The sequence below is a fragment of the Phalaenopsis equestris genome, unplaced genomic scaffold (genome assembly GCF_001263595.1).
Source record: "Phalaenopsis equestris unplaced genomic scaffold, ASM126359v1 Scaffold000629, whole genome shotgun sequence".
NCBI classification, from domain to species: Eukaryota; Viridiplantae; Streptophyta; class Magnoliopsida; order Asparagales; family Orchidaceae; genus Phalaenopsis; species Phalaenopsis equestris.
In genome coordinates, this window is record NW_018165069.1 from 41,334 (window position 1) to 57,499 (window position 16,166).

General features: G+C 33.7%; 1 protein-coding gene across 1 annotated transcript; it reads left to right on the forward strand.

Annotated features, from left to right (window-relative positions):
• The first annotated feature begins 609 nt into the window (after positions 1-609).
• LOC110030007 (CBL-interacting protein kinase 18-like) lies at positions 610-9,352 on the forward strand. Its single transcript, XM_020732537.1, has 2 exons — positions 610-779; positions 7,600-9,352. The coding sequence occupies exon 2, from the start codon at positions 7,950-7,952 to the stop codon at positions 9,291-9,293; it is 1,344 nt and encodes a 447-aa protein (XP_020588196.1). The 5' UTR covers positions 610-779; positions 7,600-7,949; the 3' UTR covers positions 9,294-9,352.
• The last annotated feature ends 6,814 nt before the right edge of the window (positions 9,353-16,166 follow it).

A 16,166-nucleotide genomic window follows, 5' to 3' on the forward strand; every position in this document is an offset into this window, starting at 1 on the left:
CCTCCACGACAGTGGGCAAACTGACAATCACAAGCTAAATAATAAATATTTTAGGTGGGAGGGGTTTACACTTAAAGACATTTAAGGATCCGATTTCGAGCCGAGTTGGGATTGGCTTAAAATGAGCTCGAAAAAATTCAATTCAAAATTTAGCTTATAGCTCGACCCGTTTGTTTCAATCTGATCTCAATTCAAGCTTAAATTTGAATCAATTTCCAAGCGATTAATGATCTTCGAGCTAAATTTGCTCAATTCACAACCATAAATTATTAACGATATGATATCTAGCAGAGCTAGAGTTGGCCTAAAATCAATTCGAAAAAAGAAAAATCGATCTGAAATTGCCGCATATCTCATTCTGATGTCAAGCCGAATCAAAATTTAAATTATATACTTCGACCTAATTTAACGGCCCTTGAGCGTTAAGAATGTAAGTGATGCAATAAAGTGGCTTGGCCGTAAAATTAGAAGTTTAGGTGTTAGATATGTAAATTCATGAATTGCGTGGTATGTTCGTAAATCCACAAATTTAAAATAATATTGTCGGGCTGGCTGCTGGAACACAATTATGACCGAGGAAGGGCGGTTCAAATACCAAATAAAGAGGTTAGGCCATTCCGCTCCCTAATTAGGTTGGGCTTTTCGGTTCCCTTCACCTCATGTCTTTTTGCTCCAGCCTCTGTCTTTCTCTCTTCTTCGCTTAAGCCTTTGGAGATTCGTAACACAGCTGCAAAGCTTTCAGGGAAAGCTGTTCTACTCGTCGGCGACCGATTTTGCAGGTACGGTTCTGTTTCCTTGCCTTTTTACTTGCTACTTCTTTTCTGTGAATCTATAAAAAGAATCTCTAATGGAATGATTCTTGGGTTCTTGGTGATGATTCTGATCCCAGGTCTTAGATTTTGATCCTTCGCTTTGAAACTTGGGTTTATTCTGTCTCATGTAGCTTTTTTAACTTTCCTATTTCCCTTATTTGATTTTTAATACTAAAAATTATTTGGTGGCGAGTACGTGAATCCGTAATGATTTGTTGATTTTATTGTATTTTGAAAGCAAAACATTATGGGCTGTTTACTAGCAAAGATTTTAACTTACGATTTAGGCGGTATTTGCCATAACTATTGCTTAACGGTCAGAAATATCATCATATATCCTACAGAAATTTAAATCCCATATGTTTTCAGTTTCTCCTCAAATTCTGGATTTATTAAATCCTGAAATTGGCCAGATTCAATAAAGCCGCAAGATTCACCGACTCCCTTCTTCACACCCGCTGTATCCCTAGATTCCTTCTCCAGCGAGCACCAGTTGAGACTTCCTGCCTTGTTTCTCGTCGATGGTTTCTTGAATTTGGGAGAGACGGGGTTTTAATATCTCTGATATTATATTAATTTTAAAAATAAATTAATATTTATGAGTAATCTTATAAAATTAAAATGACTATAATCTAAGTAAATTAATATTATTTGTGATTTAATTTGATAAAAAATTTATTATATTTAATTACCTTTTTAAACTATAAATTTATTAGGATGTTAATCTCATCTAATTTTTAATTATTTAACAAAAATATAATTGAGAAAATATTTTCTTGATTAAAATTATTAATTTTCATCAAACAAATTAATAAATATATGCTGATCAAGCTATTAATTTAATATTAATGATTAATCTTGTTAAATTAAATTTTTTTTCTATTTGATACTTTTTATTTAATTTTTCAAAATATAAGTTATCATTTATTTAGCTTAATATATTACTAATTAATTATTACTTGAGTATTTAGTTATATTAAGTATGATTTAATTAATCTTATAAGCAACGAGATATAAAATCCTTATATTTTGAAATAAGTATCCAAATAATTTACTTGATTTAACACCTAGTATGCCAAACAATTTTCAGAATATAACCCACATTGGATTTAATACATTTGAATTTATGAGTAGAACTAACTTTTGCTTGAATCAAATCTGACCTGCAACCAAACAACCTCTATAAAAAACCATAAATATTCCAAAATAAACAAAAATCAAACAATGCAAATATTGGTGTTACCTTCCATAGATATTCATTGTTTGTAAGATGGAAGAATTTATGGCTATCTCAACTTTGAAATCCAAATATAAAATAAAAGAAAATTTTTTTACTCAGAAAACTCACTAGAAAACAAATAAGGGGCTTGGCCTAACTTTAAAAAATCATGGGACTTTTAGATGCTAAATAGCTTCTTATGGTTTGTAGATGCTTGCATCGTTGTCGCCCAAAAAAGTTGCAAAATATTGAAAATTGTACATTCCACAAATGTTAGATCAGTAATCTCCAATGCTAGTTTAATTGAAGTAAAAAAGCTTACCAACAACAACAACAACAAGCCTTCATCACATTAAGTGGGGTCGATTACATAAATTATTTTTCTTCTTTGCATCCTAGAGAGTCATATTTTATTTAATTCTAATAAATTAAGATCATTTTTTTATACAATATGCCCATGTTTTTTGGGCCTACCTCTATCTTTCTTAGCATATGTCGATTCTAAGACATTTAATCTCCTAACCGAATCATCAGATGGTCAATGTTTAATGTGACCAAGCCATCTAAGACGACTCTCTCTAATTTTGTCTGGCAATGGAGCTACACTAGCTGTATCACGGATATATTGATTTTGCATTTTGTATTTAAGTGTCAAGCTACTCATCCACCCAAGCATTCTCATCTCGGCAAACACATAACTTTGTTTTATGCTTCTTTTTTAAAGGCCAACATTCTGCGCCATAGAGTATTGTGGGTCTCCACCATCTTCTAAAATTTTTCTTTCAGCCTAAGCGGTATTTTTCTATCACACAATAGGCCTGAAGCATTCATCCACTTCGACCAACCAACTTGAATTCTAGTATTAATATCCCCATCTATATCACCATCACTTTGAACAGTAGACCCAAGATATTTAATGTTTTCATACTTTGTAATGATTTGATTCCCATGGTTACAATTCTGCACTAGAGCTATTATTACTAAAATTACATTCCATGTATTCAGTTTTAGTTTTTTTCAAATGAAAACCTGCAGACTTCAATATAGACCTCCATAATTCAAAATTTTCAAACTCTTTCTCTAGTATTATCCACAAGAAGGATCTGATCAACAAAGAGCAGACACTAAGGTACATCCTCCTGTAAGTGACCAATAAGAGCATTCATAACTAAAGCAGAAAGATATGGGCTTAAAGCTGATCACTATTGTACACCCATTGAAATAGGAAAATATCTGGTCAATCGTCCTCATGTTTGAATACAAGTAGTAATACATATCTTTAATGACATGAATATAAGTTATATCAACACCTTTCTTCTCTAGAACTCTCCAAAGGATTCCTCTTGGAACCTTATTGTAAGTTGCTTCTTAATCAATAAAAGTCATATGTTGATGATCCTCCTTATTCTCTCAGTATTTGTCCATCAAACTTCTCAATAAATGTATAGCTTTCATAGTAGTTCTGTCCATCATAAATCCAAAATGATTATAAGAAATTTTTGTAGCACGTCTTACCTATGTTCAATTACCCTCTCCCATAATTTTGAAGTACAAAACATCAACTTAATTTGTTTATAATTTGTGCACTTGTGCACTCTTTTTATTCTTAAAAATGGGGACCAAAATACTCTTCCTTCACTCTCTGGCATATTTTTAGCTTTTAAAATAATATTGAAATGTTTAGTAAGTCATGAAATTTCTAAGTCTCCTAAATATTTCCATGCTTCAATTGTGATATCATCAGAGTCTATTGATTTTCCTCCCTTAATTTTATTTAAAGCCTCCTCATTTTTTTTTTACTAATGCGACGGTAAAAATAAAATATTTTATTATCACTAACGATATCAAGATCACTAAATGCAGAATTTTTGGCGTCACAAATTGTTCTCTTAGACTCTCTACGAGCCACCTTATATTTCTCCCAATTATGTATGTTTTTTACATTTAAATCAATTTTTATAACACAACTTCTTATATTTTCTTTTCTTGCACATTATTATTTCACCAAAAATTCTTTTTATTTATAAAATTGTTTTCTTTTAATTCTTTAAGTACATCTTTTGTCACTTCTTTAATAGTGTTTGTTATTTTTTCCCACATAGAATGTGTTTCTTTAAGAACATTCCAAATCTTGAGATCTTGAATTTTACTCATAAAATAGTTTTATTTGTCTTTTAGGTGCATACCATCTAATTCTATTACAATGAATCATAGTAAAAGGCCTACAAATGAACTAAAAAAACATTTATAAATTTTTAAATAGTTATTTTCTTATTCTAACTATTCTTTATAACTATTAAAGATTATATAGATTACATTATTTTATGGTGTACTTTTTATAAGACCATGGTTGCCTCTTGGTTAGGCCGACCAACACATACGAACCCATAATTTTGATTAATTTGACAGAAGTCCCAAAACATTTCATCGGACAAATCTTGTTATTTTATTTGGTCATAAATTATTGTTTCAACATTTAAGTGCTTTGATAAAATTGGAATTGAGTGATCTTGGAATTATTGGATTCTCTCATTGAAACTATTGATTTTATTATATGTAATGTTAAAAAAATGTTTAACCCTTCAATTAATATCTTGAAAATTTTCAATCACAACTAAATTGCTTGATTTTGACTCATTTGAAGTTGAATTAGATTATTTTTTATGATGCTAGGTTCTTCTTGTTGAAACGTTAAATTTGATTATAAATTTCTTGAGATTGGAGTTTACATAATCATATTTATTTTCATAAGCTTTTAATTCAAAGATTAAATCAAGATTCGTGCTTGAACAAATTTTTTTTCCCTTTTTTTTTTCTTTATGACATCAAGTGTTTCTTTACGAATATATTGAATATAATATGTGTTTCTCTCAATCATAGCCCTAAGTAAATTAAATAATAACCCGAAAAAAGAAATAATTCTTATGTGAGACTTTTGGTTGCTCCTCTGGCCCTTGTTCTTGGTTTTGGTCTCTCCATCTACCCCAGGTCAGCCTCATAAGAGATTCTTGATCAACACGATCATCCTCTTCTCATAGTCTTGCTCTAGTTGCACAGTTACATAAAAAAAAAACACCCTCTCTCAAGTGGCCAACTTTGCTACCCTAAATTGTAAGAATGAGCAACTTGAACTATATATATATATATATAGTAAGCTTATAAAGTAGAATTTAGCGTTAGTTAGGATTTATTAAATTCTCATTTAAGGCGGTGAAGGCAAAATTTGGGACCCTAAATCTGAAAGTTTATAATTTCAGAGAACTACATTTAAGTGCTTGGCCAGATTTACTCCGAATTTAGTAAATCCGGTGATAAATCCTATTAAAAAGCGCTACAAAAAACCTACTAAAAATTTTTAAATAACATAACTCTTAATTTTAGGAGCTTATGCCATCTCAACATAGTGGTGAGGCATGCCTACCCCCATTAAGGCATGCATCTCATATGGCAAAAATATTTGTCAGGCTCCATGTTACTTTTGTTTATTAATGTAGCACTGACGCATTTTTTATTTCGCAATTTCGAACCTCACTTTGAGCTCTCTCAGTTTCTTATTGAGATGATTTAAGTGTCTAGAGACTTGGTACATTGTTATAAATTTTGTTTTGTGTGGTATACAATTCTAACTTGTTTGGTCATCAGCCCAATTAAATCAAGTAAAAACCAAGTATTCGTTTAGTTCTTTTAAATGCCTTTGTGATGTATGCTTTGTGCTAGAAGTCAAAAGCCTTTCTTGGTCAAAGGGTAATTTTCATGAAATCAAGGAGCAATTGTTGCTAAGACCATTTTCATGTGCTTAGGTCTGAACGAATACTAAGTTTTAGATCTTGCTACTCACTTATTCGTTTTCCTAAGGTTCTACGTTGGATCTTGCTGTTGTTGGTGAAGGTATAATGGAAGGAACTATTTTGACGGGCTTCCTCATCGTCCTTATTTGACCTATTTTAAAAAAAAAGAAAAAAAGTTTTATGGTGGTGTCTCTTTTGGATTGTTTTACTTTTTTAAATGACTACTTAACCGACATTTGACCTAGTTTTTTTACTCTCTCAGAAAATTTTGCTGACAAGAATGGTTTTGTGTGACCAAGCGAGTTCATTCACTGTGTTTGAACGATGGTTTAAAAATTCATTATTTTACTGTTTAATCCCCTCTTTTTTAATGAAACTATATAACTACTCAAATCAATTTTTGAAAGACAGTGACAATCATCCCCAAACTAACCCTTCGTGATATCTTAAAATGAGCACCAGGAATCCTGCATCCCACCAGCTAAATCGTGATCCTGTACTCCTTCAATCGCCTGCTTTTCGGCTGCACATTGCTAATTTACTCGCTGCCGATTGGTTATGTTTTTTAAAAAACCAAAGCTCGCAGAAGAAATTGTTAGTCATTTAAGTATTGATTTGTTTAATTTATATTTTATAATGTATTTTTTTAAATCATATTTATTACATTATTATTTCATCATTTATGTTATATTTAAGTAAAGTTATTACTTATTACGTTGTCCGGTTTAATCTTTGAACCTTAAACCTTCCCACCGATTGGTTGAATGTTCGGTCCGATTTTGAGAACCTTGCTATTATAGGTTCCCAGTTCAGATCTTTCCTACATTAAGGCTTCTCTAGATGAGCATTTTAATCAGCTTTTCATTTACGTCTTTTTGAACAACTATTCTTATTTCACATTAGAGAAAAGGTTAAAATGATCCTTAACTATTTATTTGGGGTTGTTTTGGCTAGGGCTATAAACGAGCCGAGCTTGAGCGAGCTCAGACTGGCTCGTGTTCGGCTCGTTCGAAATAGCTCATGTTCGAAATCGGCGCGCGTGAACAGTGTGTTCGTGTCGTGAACAGTGTGTTCGTGTTCGGCTCGATTTATATATTCGTGTTCGGCTTCAAATTGGCTCGTTAAACTAAAATTGAGAAAAATAGATGTAAAGTGTGGGATTCGAACTTGGATCAAATATATACAAAAAAAGACACTAACCACATTGCCACATGAGGCATTATGATTTAAACTTAGACATAAATATATATAATATATTATTATATAAATAATATATGTAATATATTGTTATATAAAAAATTATATAATTTTTTTTTTCAAGCAATTTCGAGCCGAACATAAGCGAACAAATTGTTGATCGTGTTCGGCTCGTTTACTTTTCGAGCTTAAAAATTTATTTATGTTCAGCTTGTTAGGCTTAACGAACGCGAGTTGCTTAACGAGCCGAACACGTGCTGTTCACGAACAACGAGCCAAATTGACAGCCCTAGTTTTGGCCCTAAACTATTTAACATATCTATTTTAGTGCTTTGAATCCTTAAATTTAATCCAAAATTGTCCCTCAAAATTTTCAGATCTTTTCCAAAATAAATAAATGTATTATTCTGGATCTTATAAAATAACCTTGAAACTATTTAAAAAAGTTTATCATCTCACTTTGATATTTCTTCTTATTTGATTAGAATTCCATAAGTTTTATACTGTAATGAAATGGTATTTCACTGATTTATGCTTATGATTTTTTTGTGGAAATTCAGTTTGGCTATATATTTTCTTACAGGTAGCCGTCATTAAGACAACTACTGAAAGACAAATACCCGGGAATGTTTGAAGATGTGCTTGCTTGCAAAATCCTTGCCCACAACTAATGACAGGGTAGTTCCATCTGTGGTGGCTCTACTTTCTGATAAAAATGGACACAACTTTTTGAACTGGGCTACATTCTTTGAGCTCACACACAATGGATTACGAAGTATAATAACCTTTTTGTCATTATATCATGAGATTATGGAGGATGGTTGAATGCTTGGCCTCTTAAATTCTGCTTCTCTACATATTAAATATCAGTTTTAGAGAGTAGTGCTCAAATTATTCTGCTGCTTGACGTAGATTCAGCAAATAATAAAAACAATGGTGAATAAAGGGTGTTTATTGCTGCAAAAGTACGAGCTTGGCAGACTACTAGGACAAGGAACTTTTGCAAAAGTATACTACGCCAGAAATGTTAGTACCAACCAAAGTGTTGCTATAAAAATGATTGACAAAGAGAAGGTGCTGAAGGCTGGGCTCATGGATCAGATCAAACGTGAGATCTCAATAATGAAATTGGTGAAGCATCCGAATATCGTACAGTTTTATGAAGTCATGGCTACAAAGACCAAGATTTATTTTGTGATGGAATATGTCAAAGGAGGTGAACTTTTCAGCAAGATTGCCAGGGGCAGGCTTGAGGAGGATGTTGCAAGAAAATACTTTCAACAGCTAATTAGCGCTGTTGAATTTTGTCACAGCAAAGGTGTTTATCACCGCGATTTGAAACCTGAAAACCTCCTCCTGGATGAAAGTGGTAATTTGAAACTCTCAGATTTTGGCTTGAGCGCTCTCACCGAGTCGGCAAGGCAGGATGGCTTGCTTCACACTACTTGTGGAACTCCAGCCTATGTTGCTCCTGAGGTGATAGGTAGGAAAGGTTATGATGGAGCTAAAGCGGATACCTGGTCCTGTGGAGTGATCCTCTATGTACTTTTGGCTGCCTATCTGCCTTTTCATGATTCAAATTTGATGGAGATGTACAGGAAGATCGAGAAGGCTGAATTTAGATGTCCTAATTGGTTTCCTTCTAAAGCACGAAAGTTGTTGGCTAAGATGTTAGACCCAAATCCAAGTACCAGAATCTCAATTGATAAGATTCTTTCAAATTCTTGGTTTAAAAAGGAATTTAATGGCAATCAAATTGTTGCTGACAGCGAGTCAAAAGAAATTAGTCCCTCTGATCATAACTCTACATTTAGTTCCAGTGGTAGCAACAGTCAGGCCGAGCAAAAACCTGATGTTATGAAGCTTAAAACCATGAATGCATTTGATATCATCTGTCTTTCTGATGGATTTGATCTTTCAGGTTTATTCGTGGATCGTGATCACAGAAAAGAAGCACGTTTTACTTCCTGGCAGCCTGCTGCTGCCATTATCTCGAAGCTAGAGGAAGTCGCTAAGAGGCTGAGGTTCAAAGTGCAGAAGAAGGACGGCGGGTTCATGAAAATGGAAGTAAAAAAGAGAGGAAGGAAGGGTGTTTTAGCCATTGATGCTGAGATATTTGAGATTACACCTTCATTTCACATGGTGGAGATGAAGATGACTAATGGAGATACACTTGAGTTTGAGAAACTCTGTAACGAGAATATTAGGCCTGCCCTTAAAGGCATGGTCTGGAGTTGGCTAGGCGAAATGGGGAATTTACGGCAGCTGCAGACTTGAGTACTTCTTTTGCAAGCCATTTAAATTCTTTTTTTTTTTTTCCCTCGTTCAAGTAAATTGTGTTTAAATTGTGTTGTATTCTTGTAATTCTCTGGCGACATTATATTGTTGTTGAATGCTTTTTAATATTGCTCTGCGGATCTGCTTTGACTCTTGAGAATTCATTTGAATCTAAATTTATATATCGGATTAATTTATGAGTGCATGTGTCAATTGTTCTTGTATGGACGATTGCTCGAGTTGGGAACCATGTTGTTCGGAGAACAATGCATATTAGTTGACACTTAATGTTTGCAAGTTCTTATAAGCTAATTTAACAATTTTTAATGGGAGGGAAACAACATAGTTGAAATCATTGAATAGGATGTTTGCTAAAACTAAAAAAAAGATTAAATTTATATGATAAAAAGAAAGCAATTAAAAAATGAAGCTAAGTAATAATGATCTTGGATGTGTGGTAGAACCAAGGGAGTAAATTTAAATCTTTTAAGATAATAATAAGAATAAAAGTTGGCCTTTTTTTATTATGTGAAAATAATGGGGCAAAATATCATATTTGCCTATTAGACTTCTATAATACTTCTCAAATAAATTTAGGTATTTTGAATTTATTTAGTACTATAGTTTTAAGTAAAAAATTTTCAAATTGTTGAAATAAAAACTTGTTAGGTATGACTCATATAACATAAATGGGACAGATGCTGGAACGGAGTGGAGCGAAAGGATCTGTCCAATTGAGGGAGTTTCATTATGTGTGTTAGGTTTGCAGGGGCAATACCCCGCGGTTTGGTACGGGTAATTTAGGTAATTACATATTTTACTATAGAGTTATATATATGTATCCTGTTTGTAATCTTAGGAGAAGGAGATTCTGAATTTGGTATTTTGTACTCTTTTTTGAATATTGAAAAGGAAGTCACTGCTCTGCTCCCGAGGACGTAGGCGTCTTTGCTGAACCTCGTAAATCTCTGTGTGTTCTTTTGGATTTGTGTTGATTCCTGTTTTTCTTCGCCCTAATTTCTCAACAAGTGGTATCAGAGAGAAGTTCTAGAGTAGGGAAGAGAAATTTCGGCGGCGCAGAAATAAAGAAGATTTTGACAGAGGAGATTTGGTGGCTAGGGCAAAGGAGTTCGGTGAATTTCGGGGCTTCAATGATTTGGCGAAGAATTTTGGCAGTTCGCGACAGATTGTTGGAGTTGGCAGCGAGGAGTTCACGAAGGGCGTGAATCGCGCAGGAGGACCAATTTACGAAGGCGAAGCCGAAGGCGTTCGCGGGAGGTTTCGACCAACGCAGGAGTTTGCGAATGCGAAGCCGAAGGCAGTTCGCTGCAGGCTGCTCACCGAAAAAGAATCAAGGAATCGTCCATCTCCACTAGAGGGAATATTCCCTCTAAAACATGGGAGGAGCTCGTTGTACGTGGGAATTCGCGGGAGGAGTTTCGTGTAGGAGTTTTGCGCTGATGCAGGCATTCATGCGGGAGGCGTTCGTGGGATTTGGTTCAGAAGCTGCGGGGAGGAGCAGTTCGCACGGTGGCGTAATACGCTGAATCGCGCTAGAGCCGAAAAAGGAAAGCTGAGGGGAAGCTTTTCTGGAAGGAAAGCGGAAACGGAGCTTTTCTGAAAGGATAGTGGAGGCGGAGCTCTTCTAAGAAGGAAAACAGAGTTTCTGGAAGGAAAAAAGAGCTTTTCTGGAAAGAGAAAATGGAGCTTTTATGAGAAGGAAAACAGAGCTTTTCTGGAAGGATAAATGAGTTTTTTCTAAAAAGCGAAGACAAAGCTTTTCGGGAAGGAAAGGGGAGCTTTTCTTGGAAGTTTAAGGAAAACGATTTCTGGGAAAGTTTAATTAAGGAAAATTTAATTAAAGGAAAGTCCTTTTTCTAGGAAAATTAACTAAGAAAATCTTAATTAATGGATTATTTAAAAATATTTGTGGCAAGAGCAAAGTGAGTACAATTTCTGGCTCAAGCAATTTGAAATTTCAGCAGAGAAATTTGCAGAGGAGTTCGTTGCAGAATCAATTTCAGATGGCAATTTCTAGTGCAAAATTTGAGGTGGTAAAGTTTGATGGAACTAGTAACTTCGAATTGTGGCAAATAAAGGTGAAAGATTTGTTGGCTCTATAAAAAATCTTGAAAGCTTTGCGGGCAGCAAAACCAGATGTCATTGAGGATAAAGATTGGGAAGAATTGCAAAAACGAGCGGCAACAACCATATGCCTATGCCTGACGGATGAGGTTATGTATCACGTGATGAATCTAAAATATCCAGGGGAGGTATAGAAGAAACTAGAAGCTCAGTTTATGTCCAAATCTCTGAGGAATAAATTTTATCTGAAGCAAAAGCTGTATGGACTGAAGATGCAAGAATGTTCTGATCTGACGCAGCATATGAATGACTTCAATCAAATAATCACAGATTTATTAAGGCTTGATGTGAGTATTGAGGATGAATACCAAACAATGATTCTGTTGTGTTCATTGCATTCTTTTTATGAAAATCTGGTGACTACTCTGATATATGGGAAAGAAACTATCAAAGCTGATGAGAATATTGTAGCATTGCTGGCTCACAACCAGCGAAAGCAGAATGCATGGAATAGCTCTCATGGAGACAATTTATATGTTAAGGGTAATTAGGATCGAGGAAGGAAGGAAGAGAAGGAGAGTTATGGAAGGTGAAATTCCAGAGTCGAAAAGACGATTCATTGCTATAAGTGCAAGGAGCTAGGTCATATGAAGAGAGATTGTCCAAAGCTTAAAAAGCAAACTGAGGAGAAATGTGATACATAATTCAAGTCTGTAAATGTGGTGCAGAGTGACAATTCAGATTGCAGTGATGGTGATATGCTTTCAGTTTCATCAACTCAGTTCATGGATGCATGAATTCTTGATTCTGGGTGCTCTTATCACATAACACCTAACAGGGAGTGGTTTACTTCATACATATTAACTAATTCTGGCTCAGTCTATTTAGGTGATGATAGATGCTGCAATATTATTGGTATTGAGGATGTCAGAATTAAGATGTATGATGATACTGTTAGAACACTATGTGAGGTCAGACATATTCCAGATTTGAAGAGGAATTTAATTTCCTTGGGCACTTTACATAGAAATGATTTTATTCCTAAGGCAGATGGGAATAGGAAAACTATCAGAATTGTTAAAGGTGCACTGACTGTGATGAAAGGAAAGTTAATTGCAAGTAATATCCATAAACTGTTGGAGAGTACAGTTGTAAGTGGGGTTCACTTTGTTGGATCATTAGATGAAAATGCAGCAGATATGTTAACCAAGCCAGGTACTATCAGCAAGTTCTTGCATCGCTTGAACTTGTTGAATGTTTGCAATTGTTAGACGACATGGTGGCCCAACCCACATTGGTGCACAAGAAACTCCATGATATATTTCTCCTAAGGGCCTTGATATTCGCCAAGGTGGAGATTTGTTAGGTATGGCTCATATACCATAAATGAGATAGATGTTGGAGCAGAGCGGAGCCCACGAGTGGAGTGGACCAGAAGGATATGTCCAATCAGGGGAGTTTCATTATGTGGGTTGGGGGTGTGGGGGCAACACTCCGAGGTTTTGTACGGGGGTAATTTAAGTAATTACATATTGTACTATAATGTTATATATATGTCTTGATTGTAACCCTAGGAGAAGGAGATTCTTAATTTTGTATTCTGTACTCTTTTCTGAATATTGAAAAGGAAGTCGCCGCTCTGCTCCCAAGGACATATGCATCATTGCGGAACCTCAGAAATCTCTGTGTTCTTCTGGATTTGTGTTGATTCCTGTTTTTCTTCGCCCTAATTTCTAAACAGAACTTAAAATAGTATATGATTGAATTGTCACTCGATAGCATTACTATTGATGGGGTTAACAAAATTTTAATATTCTGTTGATTTAACATGAACTAAAAATTAGGTAAGTCTAGTTATTGAGTTATTCTTCAACAGTCTTGCATCTAAGACCTTATATATGCGGTGCGTGATGCCTGTGCTGGAAAAAAAAATCTTGAACAAAAAATAGATATCTTCTCTGCAAATTTAAGATTAAATTTAAATTTACCATTGCTCATTTCTCACTACAATGTAAAATGAGTTTGCCCCAAAATAATTAATAACACACAATAAATATAGTATTAATGTGTTATCAATAAATTTTATTAATTGCCATGAATCTTGTGGCATTCTTTGAGCATTTTGATTCAAATTAAAATTCATTTAGGGCATTAATTTCAACAAATCTATAGCCAAATTAATCTTCTTAACAAGATGAATCTAATGATATCAAAATTGAGAGCTCTATCAGACTCTGACATCCTTTAAGGATGTGACTTTTGAGCTGGCTGAGAGCTCTACCAGGCCTTCACCTCTTGTGCTCGACCCTCCACTTCCTCCATGGCGGAGACACTTCAGACACTTAACAAGGATGTTGCAATTATGTAGTGGTGGCAACACGATATGGGGCAACAATTTGATCACCACATTTACCAGCATCAGTGACATTATGAGTATCAAGTACAATTCAATTCAACTCTTATGAGTATGTGCCAATTGAATGTGGGGCATAACCCTATCTAATTTCCTATAATTCCTCTATTTTGACACTACGAGTGTACTACCCAACCTATGGAGGAGGTTGATAATAATGATGATAATGTGGAGATGAGGGTGAGCGAGTAGAGAGTTGATTTTTAATTTTTTTTTAGTATGTTGATATGCTTAGTTTATTATGGACTTGTGTTTATATTTATTTATTTAAAACAACACACTATGTTATGTGATAGTTACATTTGATATTATCATTACGTGATTTCCTTTCAGTGAAGGTACTTTTTCACATATGATATTTTTATATTATTTCTAGCTTGTTTATATTAATTTTTGCCCTTTACTTAAAAATATTATACTTTAATTTTCATGACACTTGGTATGATAATTAAAAAAAATAAGTTTGTGGGAGAAATTATGAAACATGTGTCTAAGTAATTATTTATTTTTGAAATTTTAAACTACAAATCGAAAGGTAGCTTTAACTTAGATTATTTGTAATTTAATAATATATAAAAAATAACTAAAAGTGACATCAACAATCATTAAGAATTGAATTAAATATTTATTCAATAAGTATAAACATCTTACTATAATTAATAACTCTTTTTAGATAAAGATTTTTAAATACTTGAGCTTAATTGACTAAAGATAAAATTTACTAATTAAATATCTATGATTTAATAATTATAAATCTTAATAGTTTAATTAAAAAACTAGTGTCTTTTGAATTATAATGTTTTGAATATCAATTAGGAAACACTTTGAGTATTTCAATAATGAAAGGATTGATATTCAAAATTAATAAATAAGAAAAATATATTAATCCTCAATGAAAAGAAAAGAGGGTAATTTTTTTTAAAAAAGAAAGAAAGAAAAAAAGAAAAAAGATCAAAGATTAGAAATTCATGAACCCATGAGAAGAAACTTGAGTTTAAGCCTATTAATCAAATATTGGCATCAATTATCTTTTCTAAAATTAAAATAGTTAAAATATTCTTTAATTGAACTTTAGAATATTATATTCAAAATGAGAATAATTAAATTAAGATGATTAGACCGATATTTATAACTAACTTATATATATTTGATAATTAAAGTTATTTTAGTCAGAAATACATAAGTGGTTAAAGAAGAATTACGTTAAAAGAATACAACAACAACAACAACAACAACAACAAAGCCTTAATCCCACTACGTGGGGTCGGCTACATGAATCCTTTTTCTCCATTGCATCCTATTTAGTGTCATATTTTCATTTAGTTCTAGTAAATTAAGATCATTTTTAATACAATAAGCCCAAGTCTTCCTAGGTCTACCTCTGCCTTTCTTAACACAAGTCGAATTTAAAACATCTACTCTCCTAATCGGATCATCTAATGGTCGACGTTTAATATGACCAAACCATCTAAGACGACTTTCTCTAATTTTGTCTGTCACAGGAGCTACACCAACCCTATCACGAATATATTCATTCCGCATTTTGTCTCTAAGTGTAAAGCCACTCATCCACCTAATCATTCTCATCTCGGCAACACTTAACTTATTATTATGCTTCTCTTTTAAAGGCCAACATTCAGCCCCATAGAGCATTGCAGGTCTCACCACCATCTTATAAAATTTTCCTTTCAGTCTTAGCGGTACTTTTCTATCACACAAAAGGCCCGAAGCATTCCTCCACTTCAACCAACCAACTTGAATTCTACTATTAACATCCCCATCTATATCACCATCGCTTTGGAAAACGGATCCAAGATATCTAAATCGTTCACACCTTTTAATAATTTGATCACCCAAAGTCACACTTCTGTCACTAGAGCTATTACTACTAAAATTACATTCCATGTATTCAGTTTAGTTCTACTTAAGCGAAGGCCTTTAGTCTCCAATGTAGACCTCCATAATTCAAGTTTTTCCTGGGCTTTTTCTCTCGTTTTATCCACGAGAAGAATAGCATCAGCAAAAAGCATACACCAAGGTACATCCTCCTGTAGATGTCCAGTAAGACCATCCATAACTAAAGCAAAAAGATATGGGCTTAAAGTCGATCCCTGATGTAAACCAACAGAAATAGGAAAATATTTTGTCAATCCTCCTTCAGTTTGAACACAAGTAACAACTCTAGTATACATATCTTTAATGACTTGAATATAAGTCAAATCAACACATTTCTTCTCGAGAACTTTCCAAAGGATATCTCTTGGAACCTTATCGTAAGCTTTTTCTAAATCAATAAAAATCAAATGTAGATTCTCCTTATTATCTCTGAACTTCTCCATCAAACCTCTCAATAAATGTATAGCTTCCATAATAGA